The sequence below is a fragment of the Solea senegalensis genome, linkage group LG2, assembly GCF_019176455.1.
Source record: "Solea senegalensis isolate Sse05_10M linkage group LG2, IFAPA_SoseM_1, whole genome shotgun sequence".
NCBI lineage: Eukaryota > Metazoa > Chordata > Actinopteri > Pleuronectiformes > Soleidae > Solea > Solea senegalensis.
The window spans coordinates 17,789,345-17,812,812 of NC_058022.1; the positions used below are offsets into that span (position 1 = coordinate 17,789,345).

Genomic DNA, 23,468 nt, shown 5'->3' on the forward strand with positions numbered 1-23,468 from the left:
GACTTTTTGCTGGGCTGGTTGTACAGTGCAGGTCAAAGAATTTTTTTTTTTGGTGTTGTTCGTATCCTTCAGATCTTAACACGGCAGTGTGTTGAAAGACAAATAAAGCTCTTTTCAAGGTTGTCATCAAACAAGTGATGCTTGAGAAAAGATCACAAACAGGAGAGCAGAGGATGAGACACTTTGAGTCTCACACCTTTGTCTTTATTTTCCTGAAACGAGGAAGCAGAGCAAATTTTTCTTAGATTATTTTTTCTCTGCCACATTTCTTTTATTTATTCTCATTAAAGAGATAAAAAATTTGTCACAAGTGACAGCCTTTCGCAGTGAGTTGAGCTTTGTTGCAGGATATTTGAGGAAACTTGGCACAAACCTTTTTGGTTTAAAAAAAGTAATATTCACTGAATCTTCCAAACAAAGTAAGATGGAGGCGATAATTATGCAAAACAATTCAGAAAATTGTCTTAGCTCCTCAGGCAAAGAGGTGTTAAAGTTGTTGTTAAAGTCATGTTAAGGAAAAGCAAATCATAGGTTAAACAGATCACTTACATGACTGCTTGGAGGCTTCAACAGAAATGCTGACCATTAGGGCAAAAAATAATATCAATATTTTTTGGGATTTTACCAATCATGATAATTTGTCGATATCCTTTAACATTTTAAAAGTAATTTGTTTCTTACAGATTATATCAATGGTCCATTGATATAATCTGTAAGAGCTGTTCATCTGAATCAGGTGTGTTGGAGCAGGGCAACATCTAAAACATGCGACCAGGGTTGGGAAACACAAGTAAGAGCAACTAATAAAACAATTTCAAAGACTTAATTGCGGGCCTAGTGTTGTGCTTTCACCCTATTAACTTAGCCACAACTGGATAACCTGTGTGGCAGGAAGAATGCTAGTCAGAGGTCATGTGTTCACGTAGGCCCATTAGTGGATATGTGACATTGAAACCTGCTCACTGCTATATAGAGTTTCAATGCATAGTTCATTGTTTTTTGAAAGTAATTTAATACTTCATAATGTCAATTTGCATATCTTTAAAACAACAATTGATATTATCTCAGACGATATATGTTGCCCACCTCTACTGCCCATTCATTTTAAGGTTTTAGGTTTTGTTCATCCTTTTTATTTGCACAGGCGTGGAAGCACAGGAACCAGCCGATCAAATAATGTGTATGCAAAATCAGATCATGCTTAAAAACTGAAGAGAGAGATTTATTTTTTTTGGTGCCGAATCATCCTGTTCTCTTGGTGGCAGACATTATTTGTACGTATATTAAGACATGAGCTGGGGAAACCAAAGCTGGTAGATGCGTCCAGTGAACCTAACTTATGGCTATTAAAGACAATGCTCTGATGTTTTTTTTTAAAGAATGTTGTGTTTTCTGAATAGGAAAACAAGCACCATGCACCTACAGCTCCAAAAACCTTATAGAGAGAGATGCTGCACAAAATATGACGTGTTAGGATTTTTGTTTTTCTCATTCTGTGCCCAAGTTCCCAGGCTTTTGTCTTAAAAATTAAAATGTTGCTTTGGCCTGTTAATTTCCTCCTTTGTCACATTTCTTTTATCCCTGAAAAAAGAAAGAAAAACAGAGTACAACTGTTTCTCATGTAATTCAAAATATGCAGTAAGAGCCTCGGGTCAAAGCACAAAAATTGCAAGCATGAGTGCAGTTTCATCCTTTCCATTAATTTGCTAATGAATACCTACAGTTTGTAAATTTTGTTGTTGATTGGTGGTTATGTAAAGATGTACCTTTGTAGCCCCCTTCCCTCCTGATAATTGCAATATTGCAGAAGTCAATTCAATTCAATTTGTTTTGCCTGCATGGGTTTGTTATGATACAAAGCAGATCTCCACTTTAGCACTTGCTGTGCTGTTCAGACACAGCTCTAAATGGGCAGGATCCAAGCATGCAAATTTCTTGCATAAGTACATCAATAACATTTCATGTACTGCCTTTGTTTGTGCTCAGACATCACACTGGGATCCAATGTAATACATCCCACCCACATATCAATTTCCAGCCATATTTGTTTATTTACACAGTCTGTCTTAACTGAAGGTTGCTATATTCTTTTGGACGACTCTACATTTTAGGAGTTAAGTGTCCCAAGAAAAAACAAATAAGAACTAAAAAGACAAAAACTGATCCAACGCCAATCCAATATTCAGGTCACAGAATATTTGTCTATTATATTGCACATGGAAAAGGTGAGGATCCCAGCTGAAGCTGGAAGTACCTTGGCAGGCTTTCTGGGGTGTTGCTTAAACACCACAGATGGACAGATGGAGGAAAGACTGGAGTAAAGGATACAGATTCAGGCATCATTGGGGGACACTTGTTCACCTCATGTTGACATGAACCATCCAAGAACTGATCTTGCATGTATCACAGACCCAGGGGTCTCCTCTCCCCCTAAAACAGAGACTTGCATCTTCCCAAGAAAGCTCATGGAGTGCAAGGCTGAATGATTTTAGGAAAAATATCACTATTTTTCTGCTGTATATCACAATTGCGATTTGATTTGAGTTCAATATTCACAATATAATCGATGTAGAATATATAGATAAATAGAACATTACCACATGATACCTTCATAACTACTCTACTCTTTATCTTATTGTAAGGATTACAACTTATAGATCTTAATTGTTTCTAACAAGTATTTGTTATTTTTGTTTCAAATTGATTTAAAAAACAATGAATTGTTTGATTTGATTTGGAGCACACCTGCATATGTGGCAGCAATGCAGTTTATGATTCAATGACTGGATCTGTGAGATCTGGATGGGGAAATGTGTTCGACCTGCAGACAAGGATTGAGCTCAGAGCTTAGCATTAGCATTACCTTAAGGAGGAGCACTCCAGAAGCAGGTGCTGTACTATGACCATCAGTCATGTGTTATTGTCCCCATAATGGAGATGAGCCAATTAGAATACACAGTGCTAGGAGGATCTAATGTGTCCCTCTTTTTTCTGTATTTCATTGCGTTTTGTATCACCAAACAAAACCACTTTTTTCCACAGTGTTGTGTACATATTGTTTTGTGTCTTCAAACAGAGCACTTCTTGCTATTAAAAGATGATTTGGGGATTTTCTGGGATATACTTGTGATTTGGAGTAGAAATACCATGTCAGACATAAGCTCAGGATGAGCTATTTGATTAATGGCTTAAAACCAAGAGACTGAGAGAGAATATTGAGTCAAACAAACACATACATGTCTCAAAAGCCTTAAAACCTGCCTTACCCTATCCTAGCAACAGTTATCTCCAGCATATTGACACTATCACAATAAAGCAGACATGATTACACTTCAAATTCTGGTCTTTTTGAAGGTTTCAATGCAACTAAGAATACTGCAGTTAATTAACTCTCCACTTGCACATGAAACATAGTTATTTGCATCGCATAATTTAAAAGGCTTAGCAAGCAATTTGTGTTTAGCTTTCTGAATTGGTGCACAAACTGATGTGATGTTACATGCCTTACAAATAATATGCCGCAGTTCTGCTCCGTGTCATTTTTGGGGGATGGTGTGAGGATGTAGTTCACCTCACCTCAGGCCATGCACGCCTTTCCTATTAGTATTTAACGTACTAAAGACAGCAGGCCCATACGGAACACTCTTGAGTGTAATGTAGATAAAATATAATGGCATTTTGGCATTCATCACTTACTTAGCCAGAATACATTTTACATTTAATAACTTTGATAGTCCACTTTTCTTCATTATAGACTCTCCTGACAGGTCATTGCAGAGTGTGATTAAACAAAGAGCATCAGATCCTACTTGAGATTCTGCTCTCTTGCTGTCTCAACTCCCATCTGGTTGAATTTGGTTGAATGTGAGTTATTGCCTGAGGGAGATTGATGGGAACCAAACACCTTCATTGGCACTCTGAGACATTCTTGCCGAGGTGCCACACACTGATTGACTCAGTGTGTGTGTGTGTTTGTGAGACACTTCACCTCATATTTATTCTGTGGCAGTTTCTTGGCTATATCATTTTTTTCCCCCGACTATAAGGCCAAGTGTATATGTTTGCCTTTAGCAGCATAAAAACGACAAGACAATAGTCACACATACTCAAAACACACACACACACACACACACACACACACACACACACACATGCACATACACACACACATAGGTTTCCTATTCTTCTTAGGTCACTGCATTGACTTCACCCTAACCTTAACCCAACCACAATTCAAATCCTAGCCCTAAATGTAAGTGGTTCCTTAGTGGTTCTGCCTCATTAGGACTAGGCTTTGGTCCCAATAAGGACTACTGGTCCTTAGATGGTCAGTGTTTGTTGGAAACTGCCCTAAAGAGGTAACAAATACAAATACACACACACACACACACACACACACACGGCGAGAGGGTGAGAATGCTCTTTTATACCTATGTGGCTTGGCAATTTACTTGATACAATGACTGACAGGCCTCAGCACACTTCAGACACATAATGTCTCTGTCCTCATAGACACGGACTGCATGTTGAACACTGAATAACCTTCCCTTTGCTGCTCTATACTCCGCTCGTCTATCTCCTTTACTCTTGACTCTCCTGACCCCCATTGCATTATCTTTTTTTTTAACACAGGTGGATGCAGGTTGGATTGGTTTCTGGTCGACTGTCGGTGGTTGTGTGTTTGGAGTGGCAATGGCCAGGTAAGTCGCCCAGTGCTTTTTTTTATGATGTATGTGTCTCACTTTGTTGATTCTGTGGTGAACATGAAGTCCTACAGTAATATTTGGTTGCATGTTTATGCTGATAAGACCTGTGAGTCACTCGAAAAAAAATGAACATCTATGACAAGCAAACTCCATGGTAACCTAGCCCATACACAGCCTTCTCATGCATGTTATTGTTTAATGTCTGACACACAACACACACATTTTTTTTCTTGGTGAAAACAAAGGGGCAATTCAGTTTCATTATTAGGCTAACACCACCCAGCTCAGTAAGAACTTGATGGACTCGGTGAGGCATCAAATTAGAAAATAAAAATGTACTGTAACCTCACATTTACATTTGAGGAAGTTGGATGTTCAGAGTAACAGCCATCTAAGCAAGTTGCCTCAGCTGCTAGAATAATGGAATTTTCAGATGGACTCACTCACAGTTTTAACATTCTCTCAGAGTCGAGCACAAACTTGATGCAAATCATGTTAATTTAAAAACAAAACAAAACACTATAATACTCACTGGTTATTCTCAACTCAACTCAAATTGTATTTATAGAGCACATTTAAAAACAACTGAGGTTGACCAAAGTGTTGTAGAGAATGAAGTCAATAAAAATCAGTGGAATAGAAAACATAAGAAGATAAAATCAACATAAAAATTAAAATGATACAGTGCATAATAAAAGCCCATAAAAACAAACAAACAGTTTGTTTAACCTGAATTAAACGCCAAGAAGGAAAAAGTAAGTTTTTAAAGAAGATTTAAAGATCTTAAGAGTCTGGGCACATCTGATGTGCCAGAGCAGGGCATTCCAAAGTCGAGGAGCTGCCACTGCAAAGGCTCGGTCAACTCTGGTCTTTAGTTTAGCTTTGGGGACTTCCAGTAGCAGCTGGTTAGCTGACCTAAGCACTCTGACTGGAATGTGCATGTGAAGCAGTTCAGGCAGATACTGCAGTGCCAGCCCATTGAATTCTGATTATTTTCCTAAATATCTACAATGAAGGCGTGTACAAGGTCAGCATTGCAAGAGCAACCTTGACAAGCCACATCTTACCTTACGACTTTGTCCTTTAAGGAAACACACAACTTTTTTGTAGAAGGAGCTGTGAAAATTTCTTTTATTACTAAATGACACTGAAAATGTACATTGGGGGTAACATTATATTTTGTAGGAACTATGAAAAATGATTTGCTGAAACCTTTTCATAAAGGTCCAGATGGACGGGAAATGTTCAAAACTTAACACATTGGTCAGAGTGAAACAAATGGGGAGAGCCTGTGATTTAATGTGACAAGAACAAGTACAGCACATTCATATCTGTAATACAATAATTAAGTTTAACATACTGTCAAAACCACCTGTGCCATAAATTAATGGACTTGGTGATATGTCACATAAAAGATGGAACATCCTTCAAATTTTAAAGTGTTGAACTATTCTATTTAAATTTTATGCAGTAGCCTTTTCTTGGCGCCTGATTTTACTCTTCCTCACAGTGGAATATCTTTGGTCACTTGGTACTTGTAATTTTGTCCACCGCCCATACACTGGGGAAGCTGCCCTGTTTATAACCTTATTAAAAAAACGAATAAATCTCTTTTAAAGAAGTGTGGAGGGTCGAGTTGAGTTAAAGGAGGAACTTGCTCCCTTCATTGTCTGTACTTCTTTTAATATGTGATCTGAAACGCTATGATAGCACTGGCAAAATAGATGATAATGAATTTGCCATTTCACCTCCCTTGATGAAAACGAAACTGCAGTGCAAAGACAAAGTGTGGAGTCTGCAAAAGTCATTTCTGTTCTGACCAATATACAGTAGGGTCTAGAGAACAGAGACCACTCTCCCCATTCTCTAGAATAAGCAAAATGGTCACACAGGTTTTGGACCTCTGAATGTTTATTGCAGGCTGATGCTCACTCAGCACTTTCAGGAAGGCCCACTGTTTTCTTTAAGTTGTAATCAGGGAAATGAGCCCATAACTCCTACTGTTAATCAATGAAGCTGTTTGCAGCACAAGATGAGTGTATGTAAACAGAGTTGTTGAATTATCGGTGTTGATTTCCATAGACTCTGAGTACGTGGAGGAATTGATTATTCTCTCTTTGCTTCTACATTTGATAGTGAAATGAAATTAGGCTTTTACAAATGGCTGCATGTCATTTGCTCTATGTGCAGCTAAATGTGGTTGGTTTTAACTTCACTGATCATAACTGTCAAATCAGTATCACAAGTTAAGATGGTTTTTAAATGACTTCACTATTTAGTTTGATCCATTTTATGTGAACTTTGTCATCATGGTTTTGACTAGTACCATGAAAGTAAAAATTTAGTATTTTATTTAGTGAGTTGAAATTATGAAAATGAAGTATTAGTGTATTGATATGATTGCGGTTCTTGTATGCAGCTTATTCCCTAGTCATACCATTATTCTGGCACTGTTGCTGTGAGCTATCAATCATATTACTTTTGAACGATTGCAAAGTCATCCGACAAAGTAAAGTTCAAGTTGGTTGTGTGGCCATACAGCTGCATTGATCTCAAAAATGTGCAACAAAAAGTCAAAGATGACAAAAGGTTGTCATCTTTTCTCAACTACAAAGCTCCTGACTGTTGGGGTGAAAACACATACAGTAATAGTTTTCCCCTGTCATTTTTACCCAACTATCCTCAATCACCCAAGAAATATGATGCCGTCTTTTCAGATCAGTTGACTGCAGACACTCATAATTCATATGGATGAAATGCCAAAGTATAAAGTTTTAGACTGAGTCAGCTTAGGTTGGTCACAGTCTCAGTGGAAGTTGTTCCAAGTTGTGTTTGAAAAATAGTCATATTTTTATGTTCATCATTACTATTTCAGAATTTAGGATACGATATTAACTGTACACATATACTGTGTTTTATATTATATTATACCTACTACATCTGTGCAGTAATCTTATGCAAAGGTAGATCATATTTGAGGTGTTATATTATGTTGTGATTTGTGGCTGCTGCCACCAGATAATGTAAAACAGCCAGTCAGCCCTCTCATTTAGTCGCGTCAGTCACTTGGCTGATGTTAGGCTTCTTTTACCTCACGTCTCCTCTTTGGTTGTCCACTGGGAAATGAGCCCCTAGATATAATATGACAAGGATCCTCCGATGAAAGAGAATGTTGTAAAACAGCAGAAACGGGGAAATAAAAAAAAATGGCCTTCAATTTATTTTCCCTCTGCTATGTTCTTAAAACTTAATACAGCCTCTTTCCCTCTTCTTCTGCTGTAACATGGCATCATTAGATACACTCCCAGGAAAGCCTGTGGTAATGAACTGAGCAGAGAGCAATCGTTGTCCCTTGTCTCACCCACTAGCAGGGCTTCAGATGTTAATGTCAAAATGTGACTTATTACATGCCAGTAGCTGTCCCTCTCCCCAAGCTCTGTACCATGCCAAGTCTGAGCACAGTTTGCCACGGGAGGCATGAAATAAGACCAATTTTAAATTATCTTTGTGTTGCTGTTTCACAATTTAAGTGGCTTATACCTCTGCACACTAAATTACTGAGAAGATCATCGGTTGCCCTTTGCCAAAATATCACTGGCTGCTTGCAAACATTTAGCTGCCTGTGTCTTGCTGATGGGTAGTTGAATTGTAGGGAGCTTCATGTTGTGGTGAAGGCTGCTCCAAGGTGTGGCACCTGTCATGGAAGCAGCCCACAAACAAATTTGGCCGCTTTTTAATTATGTGGCCCAGACAGAAAATGTCTGGGTAACATTGGTTTGCTGTACTTTTTTGGGGGGGATTAAGAACAGAAGAATAACTAACAGGAGTTTCTTGTTATCTTAATTTTACGCGCTGGGGGGCTGCAGGGGTGCAGAAATCAGGACTGGGTTATTGTCTTGTCTGTCCACACAATGCTCCAGGTTAATCAGACGAGGTAGAGAAAACACAAATGAGGATCAGCTGCGGCCTGCAAACACAGGCGCATGGTGATTGCTTCCTGGTCATCATATTATACTGTCAACATCATTTTGGGTATTTACTTCACGTCCCTCAATTTAAGCAGACAGCACCCAATGATTATCATACTCATGATATTTCATCAGTCCTGCAGGCACTGCAGGAGCAGTAAATGGAATCTGATTCAACATTGCTTAAAAGATTCCATCTTTATGACCTATAAATCCTGTTAGGGGAGTGTAAAAGATGGGCTTTTAATTCTGACATTGCCTCATGAGATGAAATGACCCTCTTCACTCACTGAGTAGTGTAACAGGATTCTGAATTACATTAAATGATACCTGGATTAGTGAGAGACCACTTCTCAGTCAATTCATTGGTGTTTTCTCTTTCTGGATTGCATGTTTGGAGAAAAGTGTTTTCTTGTCAATGTCAATCAGCATTTTGCAGCATTCCCAAAATATTTCACCACATCGGTCCACATTTGTGGCAAGCCCTTCTGTTTCGACTGAGTATACATGCTGATGAAACATAGTTACAATTTACAAAAGGTTTATTTCCTTAATGCATGAACTACACTGCCTGTGTTAATTGATAATTAAGGTACATTTCCAGTGCTACAGTGTAACTCTGTGTATAGAATTGATTTTGGATTACAGTTAAGTACAGTTATCTTGTGGCATAAAGGAAGATATTGTCAGGAAGCTGTAATAACATACTGTCTATCGGGCTTTACTGGTGCAATGGTATTGAGGGTTTGTTTTGTCCCTTAAAAATCCTGTAATTTTCACCTAAAACATACCCAAAATAAATTTAAAGCTGTTCTTAAAACATTTGGAGTATATGGCTGGCTTTGGTGACACTCAGAACATGTCTAAGTGCTACTGGCACTGAGTAATAGGAGTTTGAATACAGTGAAAAAGAAGGATTTTATGTATGCCTAATTTGTTTCAAAAACATTTACCTTCAAAATGACTGTAGCTTGGCAGTGTGGACTGGAAAACACAATAAGACCAACGCTTGAAGTCTTACCTAGTCCCTTTTCAGTATTACAGAAAATTTGTATTTTACACAGGTTTTTCTCAGGATAAGACCAGGTGTGTCAAAAGTGTGCCATTTGGATACGCTTGGTAACCATGGTTACAAACTTAGCTATTCTTGAATGCTTCAATGTACAGTCATGATCTTGGCCTCAAATTAAAAGTTACACTTGGGGCTGAAGCATGAACACATTTGTTAATAAACAAAGCTTTGTGCATACAATAAAAACAAAGTAAAAAAAAACAAGTGGTATCGTGTATTATCTAATTGTATTATATATAAACACAACCACACAAAAAACAACACAGCACACTATTAACAAAATGTTGTTGGCAACATGCCAATCATTAAAGCACAAAGCACAGGGGAACATTACATGTGGCACAATTTACAGGAGTTTTTGAATGGCAGTGTCCTGATATGTGCACTGGTCTGTAATGACTGGCACGTGGGTTCATGAGATGGTCCAGGTGCCACTGTGGTGGGAGACCCCGCCAACTCCAAGGCCAAGGTCTCCCTGAATGCCTTCAGGAAAGGAATGTGACCTGAAGGCTTTCATAATGGTGATGTCCATGAAGTGGGTTAAGTGGTCCTTGGTCTGAAAAAGTTTGAGAAACACTGACGTAGGGGTTTGAAGGTGGGGCTGTGAAGGTGTGATTTCTCGGACCCCGGTATCATTCCAGTGCTCTTCAGTGACTGCTGAAACCCCAGCTTGAGCCGCTGTCTCAGTGAGAAATGTCTTCACGCACAGGCTGAATAAAAGTCAACGGGACTTTGTTGAAAAAAAGACATACAGTATTTTACAATCTTAAGACAATAATTATTTATAGGATGGTATTTAGCTCTTAGTCAGTAGTTTTCAAAACCCAATTTCTGCTCAGTTATATTCATTTCACTTCAAACTGTGTAGTACATGACTTAACAATCAGAGACCAAGCTCTTTATCAAGTGGACTCAGAGACCATCAGAGGTGGAGTATGCGGAATAAGCTACTTACGGTGTTTCTGCCTAGAGGACCGATTGGATCTGATACAGTGGAGTAGCCTGTGATCCTCTATGCAAAGAGATGAGGTTTTGGCTGGGTGTAGGCTAAGGATTTTATCGCTCACTGGCAACAGGGGAGATTGATGGGTTGTGGACATGAGCCAGTCGTTGGCAGATGTGTGATGCAGATTTGAGGAGTGTAGTTGTGAGCAAAAAAGAAACGAGGCACCCCTGTGTCGAGTCAAGTGCTAGACACTCAAGCTAGTCTTTTCAACGCAAGCTGCTCGTTCTCGAAAAAAGACAAATGATGACTTTATGTGTTAATTAGAATAGACAGAATTCATCATGTTGTACCCATCAACCTGCTCTAAATGCTCTCCTATTGATTTAAAGTCCAAAGGAAGGGTGTTCTGTGAATGTGCTTTGAACATGGGCGTCATACATCAAAGCTGTGAAAGACAACTCATGAAAACCCAGAAGTTATTAATGTCATCTAAAATTGCCACCCCAGAACCCTGTGAGTGGAGATGTTCTCATTATCGGCCCAAAGGATGATTTTCCTCATCCCCTGGCACTCAGTGGACTGACAGATCTACACAACCTAGCTGAACTAATCAGCCGTTTCCAACACTTCGTTTTATTCTTGCATTAAGTTAATTTTGAAGTTCACCACTCCTCTTTCAAACATCTTGTCTGTGAACAAACAAACAAAAGTAATTAGTGTTTGTCTTTGCTACAGGCTTCTGTAGACCCAGAGGAGCAAAAAGGAGTTAATGAACTTTGAGGGGTTAGAAAAGGCTACAAAGAGAAACCGCAAAGCCCTCAAGAGTCTGAGAATGTCCAAATTGCTTGTCTTCTATGCTATAACACATTGCACATCTCAAGTCTGTCTGTTTAACTGGTGAGACAAATTGAATCAACTCTTGGAAATAGAATCGGCTTGTGTAATGACAAGTACAATCAACACACTCAGAAACAAGTGGGAGAAGGAAATGATCTCGCCTTTCTCTGAAACAATACATGTCTCCTGTAATAGATGGTGACACAAGTCACAGAAGCAGCAGACACTGAGAAATGACATAGCTGCTCATTGTTTTTGAAGCATGCTTCTTACTTCTGAGGCAGTGGACTTCAGTCTAATCTTGTCTGTTTTTTGTCTGTTGTCTGAGATCACTATCTTGAATATATTGTACTGTGTGCTTTTTTAATGTTAGTGTCCTTCTTTGCCCCCTCCCACCATCTTTGTCCCGACCAACCCTAGGTTTGCTGACTCTATTCGGGGGATGTTGAAGCTGATTCTGGTGCTGATGCTTGCTGGAGCCTCACTGTCTTCTACCTGGTTCACACTCACCTGTCTGAACAGATACACTCATCTCCCTTCTACTGCAGGTGAGTCCAAAACAAGATCTCTGCACACAGATGGCTTTCATAGAACCCAGAGAGCCAAGGTAAATCGAGTGGGCACTTCACTGCTCTTGCTTGGATATATTTGCCAAAAGCAGAACAGACAAATCTGGATTATTATGTGGATTTGCAGTGAGCCACACACATTTTGCAGCTCAACAAAGATATAATTCATTGTTGATCAAAATACTGTACAATGATTTCTCAATGGTCTCAATGGACCTCTGCAGACAAAGACACCCAGTCAACCCCACAGGTTCTAAGATAAGTAAAATAAATACATCATTGTATTACTGATCCAGTAGATAATGGCCCAGGAGGACACTCACTCACACTGCATGTAAAACTCAAGTGTTGACTTAGTCAGTATCTAATGGTGCTTCAGTGGGCTTTAGTGGTTATTTTTCACAGAAAAAACAAAACAAAAAACAAAACAGTCCATTAGTAATTATCAGTGATAAACCTACACTATTTGAGACATTTGACTTATCTGCCTCCCCCCAAGCCAAACCAATAAGCATACCAGTGCTTTGTTCAAAACCACTGATTCTAGCTATCATCATCCATCATCATTCTCCAAGCACTGGCAGTGCTCTTATCAGAGACATTGGCATTCTGCAGCAGCCTGGCATATCATGCAAGTGGGAGCACATTATACTGCAACTAAACCTGCCAAAATCACTCATTATACCAGTGTGGGATGGGAAGTGGCACACACATGCACAGATCAACTTAATCGGCACTTTGTGTGAACACCTGACAAAAAAATGCAAATATTTTGCATGAAAGTTGTCAACAGGGATTGTTAGACTTTGTTGTGTGTTTTATTTTTGCTGTGGTCCTCCCCATACTCTCCAAAGTAAACACAAAAGACTGACAGAATTAAACATGAAAGGCTTGAATATTAGAAGCTAAACAGACACCAATCTTACCAGATTCGCTATTTTATGGATGCGACATAAATCTGTATCATAGATTTAGCTTGTACTTTTCATGAAGCACAATCACATTCAGGTAGCCGGTGCAAGTATGATTTTGTTTTCAGTAATGAATTTAAGCCAAGTTATTCTTGCCTTGCTCCCATAGCCAGTGTTATTGGAGAGTATTTTTTGCCCTTCTTACCTGACAGTTGAAAGATGTCACAAAACAACCAGATCTGCAGATATGTACCCTGTTGTTATTGTTTACTACCTTTAGAGCAGTTGTATAGATTCTCTCAGACTATTAACAGTTTATTTTCTTTCTTGTTCTCCTTCTTCTGGCATGACACTATGGGGCATTATTATGTGAGGGAAAGCTGTGGCTTAGGTGGTAGACTAATTTGGCTGTGTTTCTCTTTCGGCAGTTCAATCTCTGGGTCCCTCAAACACAGTTTATGTCAGTTGAGACACCCAGCATAAAAAATAAAAAAAACACTACTTGACAGATGACTGGTCCCTTTATGGCTGCTAAACATATTACACACTTAAGTAACCTTCAGAAAATGTAGAACTGAAGTTACTGGAAGAACAAATCAAGAAATTTGAGTAAGTATAAGAGTAAGAGTAAGTCACCTTGAGTTTTAGGAAACATTGATGTGTCTTTAGATTTGTTCTAATATTTTAGGGATTAATTAAGAAATTTATTTATAGATTAGAAATTAATGAAAAGTATTATAAAAATGTTAAATGTCAAAACTTTAATGAAACACTATGAATGCCAGCTGTTGTTAAACACTGACCACAGAGAATAACCCAGTGAGTTTAAATCCCATGAGTCAGTGATTGCCTACACCCCTCTGGGAACTGGCAGAAGATAGTCCAGTTCAATAACATCAGGGAAAGAGTAGTGTGGTTAAAGTGCTCCAAAATGTTTAATATCAGTTTATCATTAGGCTTGAATCAAGACAAGCTGGGGAGAAGGCTGCCTTTGAAGGCTGCATGAATGCCACTTGGGTTCCTCGTCACAGACAGGCAGGCAGGCGGGTACATGGGGGCCCTCAGAGGCACTGTGATTAAAGGAATGTGCAGGCTAATGGGGAACTCATTTGGGCCAATCTGCTGTGATAAGGGAGATGGAGGGTGCTGTGATGCTCCAGAGATGAGGCAAAATCTCTACGCACATCCACTCTAATACATGTTCATACATTTTGCTTTTGGTCCTGGCAAAAGGACTGCAGCTAGACCCTAAAGTGGTTCAACAGACCCAATTGCTCTGCAAACATGGACACACACACATGCAAAGACAGTAAAATCCTGTATGTTGTTGTTGTTGTTGCAATAAGCAACAGTATTTGATGGAAAACTATTAAGATGAAGAAATTAAACCAACAACATGCCAGAGGTAAAACAGATTTCTGTGTGAACAGCTGCAGATTTGGGCGAAATAAAATTAAAAAAAATGATTCAACACATTCAAGAATCCATGAAATGACGGGCTGTAGCTGAATTCTAAAAAAAGGAACTAAAAACAGTAATCTATGCAAAAAGAAGTTTAAATTCACACAGAATCACCATCAGAGAAATATCAATACTTTCTCATGTCATGCCAGATTTGAGGAAAGTTTCCTCCTTGTGTAGTGATCTGAATAGTAGCAAAATTAGCCATGTTAAGGTTAATGTTTAAACAAACATTTTGTTAATCTTAAAGATATTGTTTGCATGCATTGGCTTAATTGTAGACACTATGTAATATCTAGGAGGCTTTTATGATACAGTGTAGAAAGCCTTCAAGGGGAAATTTGATATCTTGGTTTTCAGTAACTTTTGCTATTTTCAGGCAATTTTCAAGTCCTTTGTGTTTTGTATTTCCCATCTCTTGGGTACATTGATAGGTGGTAGACAAGTCTAAATTATTGTTATTATTTATTAAAAAATAAGTTCTTTCCATCCAGCCCTATTTCCCAGCACACATACTGTATGCATATATTCTCTTTGAATTGAGCATCATCCTATGGCCTTAAAATCCTTTCAGAAATTGAAAATGAGAATGTGACAATAACAAATGAAGTTAAACAGGAAAAACAAACTTTTTGGGTGGACCCAAAGTCTCGGTGAAAGCAGTGGCAAAGGTGGGGTTTATATGACATGTTTTTGTTGCAAACTGAGAATTTCCAATGAAAACACCCCCAATATGTTAGTTTCATTTCTAAAAAATAGCCACCTTAAGGGCTGGCATTGTAAATGAAATGCTTCTGGATGAGAGTTCATCATAAATCTCACTTCTGTTGAGAGCAAATGGAGTAAGAAGCTTCAGGAGGTGGCATAAATCACCACTGTTGTTCTTGGCTCATATGCCATCTTTTTTAAACAGCTGCTCAGATGGGATTTGATGCTCAATTACATCAAAGTTCCCAGTTAAACTGTAACTTATTGGTGTTTGACAGTTTCCTTTGCTCTTCCACAGCCATCCTGTACACTTCCTGCATCCTGGTGGGCATTTTTATCAACAGCAGTGTGCCAATATTCTTCGAGCTCTTCATAGAAACAGTCTACCCAGTCCCTGAAGGCATCACCTGCGGTGTAGTCACATTCCTGGGGAACCTGGTCACTGGCCTGCTCCTCTTCTTTCTCACTTTTTACTCTTCAGGTAAGTCTGCTTGTGTACAAATGTGGAAGCAATATATAATGTATAACATTGCTGTGTTCATATTTTCAAAATACAAATGTGATGCCTCTTTGATGTCATGGGGTTTTGGTAATACCACTTAAATATTTCTTTTTTATTTCTTTGTCAGTGACAAAAAAAACAATCCCCATTCACATGCTTTCTTTCTCATTCCAAGAACCACACGGCTCTATTGTTGTCAAAAATCCATTTGAAGTCCTGCAGATTCTGTCGATGCAAGGCGGACAGCGGGAGAATTAGGTTCCAATGCAATTGACACATTCAGCAGAATGAAAAGCTTCCAACCATAATTTAGCCTTTGATTTGTCGTCGAGTTGGCTGTCTGGCAAAGTTGATATAATAATTAAGCGGCACGGCAGAGAGGGCAGCGTGTCATCTGCTTCTCCTCTGCTTCCATGGGTTTCACAGGGAGAAAGTGAAAGTGAGCTCAGTCATCCGTTTGAGTGTCATTGTGTATGTGTTGGTGTGCAGTCAGGACCATGTCATGTTCTGTGAAACTCACTTCACTGTGATCTTTGCTGATCTGTCTTCAATTTCAACCTGTCATGAAAGTTTGGCTACATCACAGCACCAATCAGCTGGAAAGACTGATCCATCACACACACACACACACTCACACACACACACAGGTTCATGCAGCCATAAACTTAATGTTTCTCAGAAATGAGGTTCTGCCTCATTAGGACTGGATTTTGGCCTCCATTGAGGACTACTGGTCCTGACAAGGTCAGTGTTTTTTGGCAGAATAGGTCCTAAAGAGGTAACAAATACAAGCACACACACACACACACACACACACACACACACAGTTGTTCTATCCTGTTTGTTTGAGTGAATAAGAAATATTTTCAGACTTGCTTAAATATTCATGAGCTTCATCCTCCTTCTCATCTGCCAAATCTTTGCAAATGCCATGAGGCTACTGTCAGCTGCTGCCTAACAACTGTATCTTGATCCTGCCTTTTGGGTTGTCTGTTACCAGAGAAAGTGGATACAATTCTTGTTTGACCTGACCAGCTGGGGGGTCCAGTAACGTAACAAGTTTAACAGCCATTGCACAAAAACAGCCTGTCTTGTCAAGAACAGTGAGTTTCTAACAAGGATGCAAATAATCATAGATCGGATTGAAAACGTATACTGATTAATATGTCTGTGAAGGTCATAGTCAGCCGATGTAGTTAAAGGTAGGTTTGGAGATCCTTGAAAAACAGTTTGAGCAGGCTCCATCCGCGCATAGGGAGAGGGGGGCAGTTTGATTGATGCATCACAATCCAATTAATCCATTATGGCCATTCAATGTAATTGGATGGTGTTTTTACAGGCCTGGTGCTTGCAAAAGAGCACAAATATTTACAGAAACATAGTAACTGTTCATTCGCAGGTGTGCACGGCAATTAAAAGCCTTTCAACTGGACTCATCAGTAGTGTCTGAAGTAAGGATGCTCGAGTCCAGTACTGGCGTTGGATTGTGGTCTGATCCTGCTTCAGATAGAAGAAGTAGTAAATTGTCAGATACTTTGAATATACTGTATAACATTTGTTAATGTCATGTGTGAGCAGTGTACCTGTAAACCTGTGCAATTTGCTAAAAGTAGAAATAATGTACAGAGGAAAGAAAAGGTCAGGCAGTTTATTGGCATTTCATGGTTGCTATGCCACATGTTCTGCAGCTAAGAAGGATTCCAGTCTGTCTGTGGGCCACTGTAAGGCATTTTGGCAATCAAACACTGGGATCTGGTGGGTACTCTACTTAAAACCCAAGTATTGCTATGAATTGCAGGACCTAAATAAATCTTAAATCTGTGAATTAAGTCCAAAATGTTGACAATAACAATAACAATAACACAGGAGGGACATTGAGTATGAAAAAAACAGTGACGTAAGGTACAACACAAATAAAATGATGTATATATATATACATGTATATATGTATATATATATATATATATGTATATGTATATATATATATATATATATATATATATATATATATATATATATATATATATATATATATATACATATATATATAGTATATCTATCTATCTATATATGTATATATATATATATATATATATATATATATACACATACATACATACAGTATACAATATATGTGTGTATACACTAAATCAAAAGAGTAGCTCATAAAAAATACATGACATCTCCTCTGCTCGATGCTTTTCTCTGGGATGTTGAATGATAGCCTGCCTGGTGTGGTTGAAGGTGTCTGTATGCATTTTAATGTGTTGAATGTTCTGTGTGTGGCGGTGTAGTCTATAGTTTGTGAGCTTAGATTCCCATGTGTGTGTATTTATGTTTTTTATTTTACCAATTCAAATTAACAATGACGACCTGGTCAAGAGGCACTTCTACTTGTTGCCCCTTTAGGACCTTTTCTGGCATAAAAATATTGTCCATGAGGACAGTACACTCTCCATGGGGACCAAAACCTTTAGGGTTTAGGGTTTAGGGTAACATTTCAATTGTGGTTAGGATATGGTTATGGTCAGGCATTAACCCGGTTATGGTTAAGCTTAGGGATAACCTAGTATCCTAAGAACAGTAGCTGTGTGTGTGTGTCTGTCTGTCTGTCTGTCTGTCTGTGTGTGCGGTGAGCTGAAGGAAGTCTGATGTGCTGACATGGACCCTGACAAGTTCCTTGTGACAGCTTGTGAAACGATCAAGCTGTGATGCGGGAGGCTTTTGTGGTTCCTTTCTTCACTTTTCCTCACTTCTAATTTACAAAGTTAGTGTTTATGCGGGCAGGCCAATTGAAAAAGGACTAGGTCTAGGACCTGCAATTGCCAATAAGATTTTACATTTCTGCTGGTGTTTGCATTTCTTTTCCTGATGTGTCACATTTGATGTCACACAGGCTTCTCTTCACACTCACACAGTGTTGACAGAACAATATTTGAGCACAGCTTTCAGAGATGGATGGCATTTTTGGCTGCGATGGCAAAGTGTTTCAGAACTAAAACCTTTATTGCCTCAGTGTCACAAGTCATGATTGGCTTGATGAGCGTTGCACTAGAAAATGTTTGTCCACTGTTCACCCAGGTTTCATGTTCCAATGCAAGTACTTCAGAGTTGTTTGATTTCATCTATTTGGTACCCACATTTATATCAATGTTTAGCAATTATTCAAGGTATTTGTGTTAAACCTTTAAGTTAGTCGGTAGTCTAACGTTAAGAAGAAGAAGTCAGTCACCCTTTAAGAAGAATATGTAAGAATGCAAAAAATAAATTGCTGTCTTATTAGAAAGGAGGAGAAGTACGTTTCCTGTCCTGTTTGGAAATTAGCTGTATTCTGTTCTCTTGAATAGATCGCTCTTGTGGAGATTAATTAAATTATTTTGTAAAAGTCCCCTTGGAAGTATTCTAATGGGCCATTTCATTGCTATCATTTCCTCTCTGTTGTCCTGTAGTGGATGCGGGAGATAATATGCGGCACTCAAAACTGATAATTCTCCTTCAGGCTTTGTCTTTTCAAAACCCTTTCAACTTGTGTTATTGAAAATTGCCAACTTCCACCTTGAAAGTTTTTCATTGTTCCAGTTTGCAGTTCATTTTTAAGGATTTTCTTTTGACATTACCTTGTTATACATTCAGAATTATGGCCTCTTTTCCCTGCAAGGAAAGAAGCGTTCATGAATTTAGATTCTTGTCTGCTTTAATATCCATGAGAGCCTGGTCTTGCTTCAGTGAGCCCTAACTGGCCTCTTGACACTGTTTTCGTGTTTTAAAAATCTTCCCTAAGGTGACTCAGGAACAAGAATGGCACCAGTGGGTCATATATCTGTGCTTGTTGCTCTTTTTCAATTTCATCTGTGGTGTGTTTGTGTCATTTAACCCGGAGCATTGGGTGCAATACAAAGAAGCAAATAGGTATTGTGGAGCAGAAACTCCTCAGAGCTGCTGCGGTGGAAGGAGGAAGATGAGAGATGAAGGGGCGGTGAGTTTCCACTCTGCTTTGAATTGTTAAAGTTCTCTGCAGAAGCACAAATTATTCACCTCAGAAAAATAATTGCCACAGTTCTTACAGTTCTTACGTCCCAGGACCTTTTCCCCCCTTTTCATTCTCAGCTACTGAAAACCCCTTTGCATACTAACTTAGTTTTTGCCCCCTTAAAAAGATTTCACTTTTTTTTTTTAATACAGTTCAGTCACTGTTTAGAAAATAAAAGCCATTTTCTCAGTTTTGAATCATTGAATAATCTTCGAGCACTTTCTAGTTCCATTATGAAAACGTAAACCATCTGGTCTTCACACAGAGCTTGTCAATGTGTCTTGACGTGAGATCCCAGTCGTCTTTAACAAAGGCTGCAGTCATGACTAGAGAACAGAACTAGAGCCATAATTCACCTGTTGACCCCTCTCTGTCTTTATCTGTAGCACAGTCATGCTGTCGGTGACATGCTGTAATAAGCTGTGAATAAGGTGTTCACACAGATCCACACTAAACATGATCATACTGTACAGGTCATGGCACCAGTCACCGGCTGAAGTGTCAGTTGTGGCTGATGTGTTGTTAATAATAATAATCATAATAACAATAATAATGATAATAATAATAATAATAATACATCACATTTATATAGCGCTTTTCTCGACACTCAAAGACGCTGTACAAACACAAAACATTATGCTTCAGGTAAATCTTATCATAGCAGGGTGTTCAACGTTTTACTGTCACACTGGTACAAATGTGTGAAAATGTATTCTTTATGAATAGAAAAAGAAAAAAATGGTGTATAACAAATATTAAGAATATAAATAGAGTGGAAAATATTCAAATTGTAGTAATACATATATACCTTATTCACCCAGTTACACATGTAGAGCATGATTTGTATTGTCGTAAGAGTAAAGGCACTGCGGGATTCAAGGTGTCAAGCAGCTGACTGTCAATTTCCCCACCAAATAGAAGGTAGCCAAAGTTAAACGACTTCAAATTAATTAGATGAATTCATCCTGGGTTCCCTGCAGCAATTTTCCATGTTGTGTGGATTTTCCGTGTCTTTAAGATGACAAAAAAAATGACAACACTGAATTGCTAATTAAAGTTTCACAACGAGGAAAAACAACTGTGTAATATGAATACCTGGATCGTTAGACAAAAACTTTTTCATTTCAATGTTGATGGCTCACAACACTTGCAGCCACATGTTATTTAAGACAGCTTCTCATTTTCAAAAAATATTTGCCTGTTAAAGGTCTAGTACAAGAATTTTACCCTCAGCTCAGATCTCTAATTCTATAATTATTCTATTGACTGCACTGTAAGAAGTCTCCTCTTGTGAAACTGACAGAGCTGATAATTAATTCTCATGATTTTTGACCTGAGGTTGGTTGCCATAGCACCACTGTAAAGAAACCGGTGAAAAAGTTGGTTTTCCATGGAGGAAAAAATAGCAAAAAAGAGAATATTATGCATATATACAATTGGGACTATTATTTCACATGGTCAGCCAAGAAAAGATAAATGAAGTGGTAATGATACTGGTTGTAGATTCTTGAATATATTTCACCCCCTCATTCAAGAGAGAACGGACTAACTGGTGACTGAGTGACACAGGTATTTGATATACACTGTTCTTTTTGTGTTATCATGTTAATTGTTACTAATTATTAAACTATTTTAACTGTGATGAACATAGATCCAGGATTTAAGTCACAGGTTTCCTTCCTAGGTAATCAGAGATATTGGATGCACCTGTGTTGTTCTCCCTCTCTCTCCCTCTCTCTAGAGAGTCAACACCTTCAGTTGATTTTCTGTGTTTTCTGTTTCGAGTGGAAATCTGAGTCGAGTGTGTGTGTTTGAAGTGTGTTTCTTCTTTTGGCCATTTATTTTGTATTCCCCACTGTCCAGTGACTCCCGCTTCGCTTTTCAGTTTTGTTCATCTATGGAATCAGTGGGTGGACGTCAGTAGTTTCATCTCCACCATCACCTTTTTTTTTATTTTTTAGAACGTATTTCTTTTTGCTTTGACCCTTTCAGTGTCATGGCTGGTTGTGTTCTGATAGTTTCCCAGTGCACAAACCCCTGACCTTCAAATGTAATATTGCAGCATAATAACATGCACAGGTTTGATTTTATTTCTTTTTCACAAAAGCTGATTTCATTTGTTTTCATGCCGAAATGAATGGTTCATGGTGATATGTGACATGCCAAGCATGACTGAGATATAACAAGAAGGTAAACATGGGTGATCTTATTTCAAAAACGTATATATTCATTTAAATAAGCCCATAATGCTATAATAATCAGTTAAAACTGACTCACCCAATGCATTAAAAAAGCAAGCGACATCAAGAAATGAAAATTAAAAAGGTATAGGCCAGCTGTGAGAATATATTCATAATTACCTAATCTAAGTATTTTATTAAATTCATGTCAATTCAGTGACCTTTTATGCCCTACCTGGAGTTAAGAACTGAGTCTGTAATAGAGCTTGGATATAGCTGGCCTTTAAACCGTAGTTATTTCAATCTGATTATCAACTTTAAAGCAAACCGGTGATCTGAGGAGCTTTTAGAAAAAGAACAAAGTGACTTTATTCTTCTCATCTCTTTTATCTTATTTGCTCTGATCTTTTTCCTTTATCCGAGTTCCTCCGCCTCAGTTCCCCTCCTGTCTGTTTACCATTCAGCCAAACTTTTTACCATATTGCCTCCAAACTTTTGCACATGTGTCCTTTCAGAGCGGTGCGATTTAGCTGCTTTTGCATGTATATACATATATATATATATACACATATATGTGTGTGTGTGTGTGTGTGTGTATACATATATTTTACCACTTCAGACATCGCCTGATTGAATTGCCGAGCACCACATTTGCATTCTTTAAAGACTGAAGGGCCATTTATACACAAACACTGTGTGTCTCCAACTTTGAATTGACAAGTCTTTGTCTGGGTGTTTGGGTGGAAAAAAATTAGACAAAGTTAGACAGAGAAGACTTAAGGGCAGATAAACACAACTCCATTAACCCTTCTCCACACCGGGTCTCCTCCTGTCCAGCTTACACACTCCTGATTAATGAGGCTCCTTCAGGAGTCTCGACACCACACTGCAAACACCCTCACCCAATCCCTCACCTTCTGCCACTTTAAAGCGCCTTCTTCACCTATCTTTTTGTCTCAATTTATCCTTTGCTTTCATCTCCACACCTATTACCCCACATTCTTTCTCCTCATTGAAGAGGTGATACATCGAGCACACAGAGGTTTGTACCTTACAGCCAAAACTCATAAATTACCACCAAGAGGCTGCATCAGTGTCTTGGTACATTGATCTTGTGCTCTCTTTAGGTCAGGGAAGTTGATTGGCAATAGTATATAAAGCCATGAATTCGTAGTGGAGCCACTGTGAGATGAAGCACTTTGTGCTGCCAGGGCCGCGGGGCACTGCTGCATATACGACCTGATTTTTCTATATTTAGTCGAGCTCGTTATCAGGACCTGAGCTGCTGACTGCTGCCACCGCATCCTCTATCCTGGCTGAGAAGTTGGCCTTTGCCAAGCAGCGAACACTCATGCTTAACATCTCTGTCAGAACAAAACGCCTACGCGTTGTTTACATGGAGTTTGTTCCTTACCTGGAATGAGTGTTGGGTACAGAGGCTGACACATCATGTACAGATTATTATCTGATTTGTGAATTTGGGCTATACAAATAACATTGATTTGCAAATGGTTTGACTTCACAGTGAGAATAACTAAACAAAATTTGGACTATGGCTCAATCCCATTTCACCCCTTG

General features: G+C 38.7%; 1 protein-coding gene across 1 annotated transcript in view; it reads left to right on the forward strand.

Moving 5' to 3' along the window:
* slc49a4 (solute carrier family 49 member 4) overlaps positions 1 to 23,468 on the forward strand; it is a 45,421-nt gene that overhangs the window by 18,493 nt on the left and 3,460 nt on the right. The window contains exons 6-8 of the mRNA XM_044017404.1: positions 4,633 to 4,700; positions 11,950 to 12,077; positions 15,477 to 15,659. Coding sequence (XP_043873339.1) covers positions 4,633 to 4,700; positions 11,950 to 12,077; positions 15,477 to 15,659 — 379 coding nt within the window. The remainder of the gene's footprint in view (positions 1 to 4,632; positions 4,701 to 11,949; positions 12,078 to 15,476; positions 15,660 to 23,468) is intronic.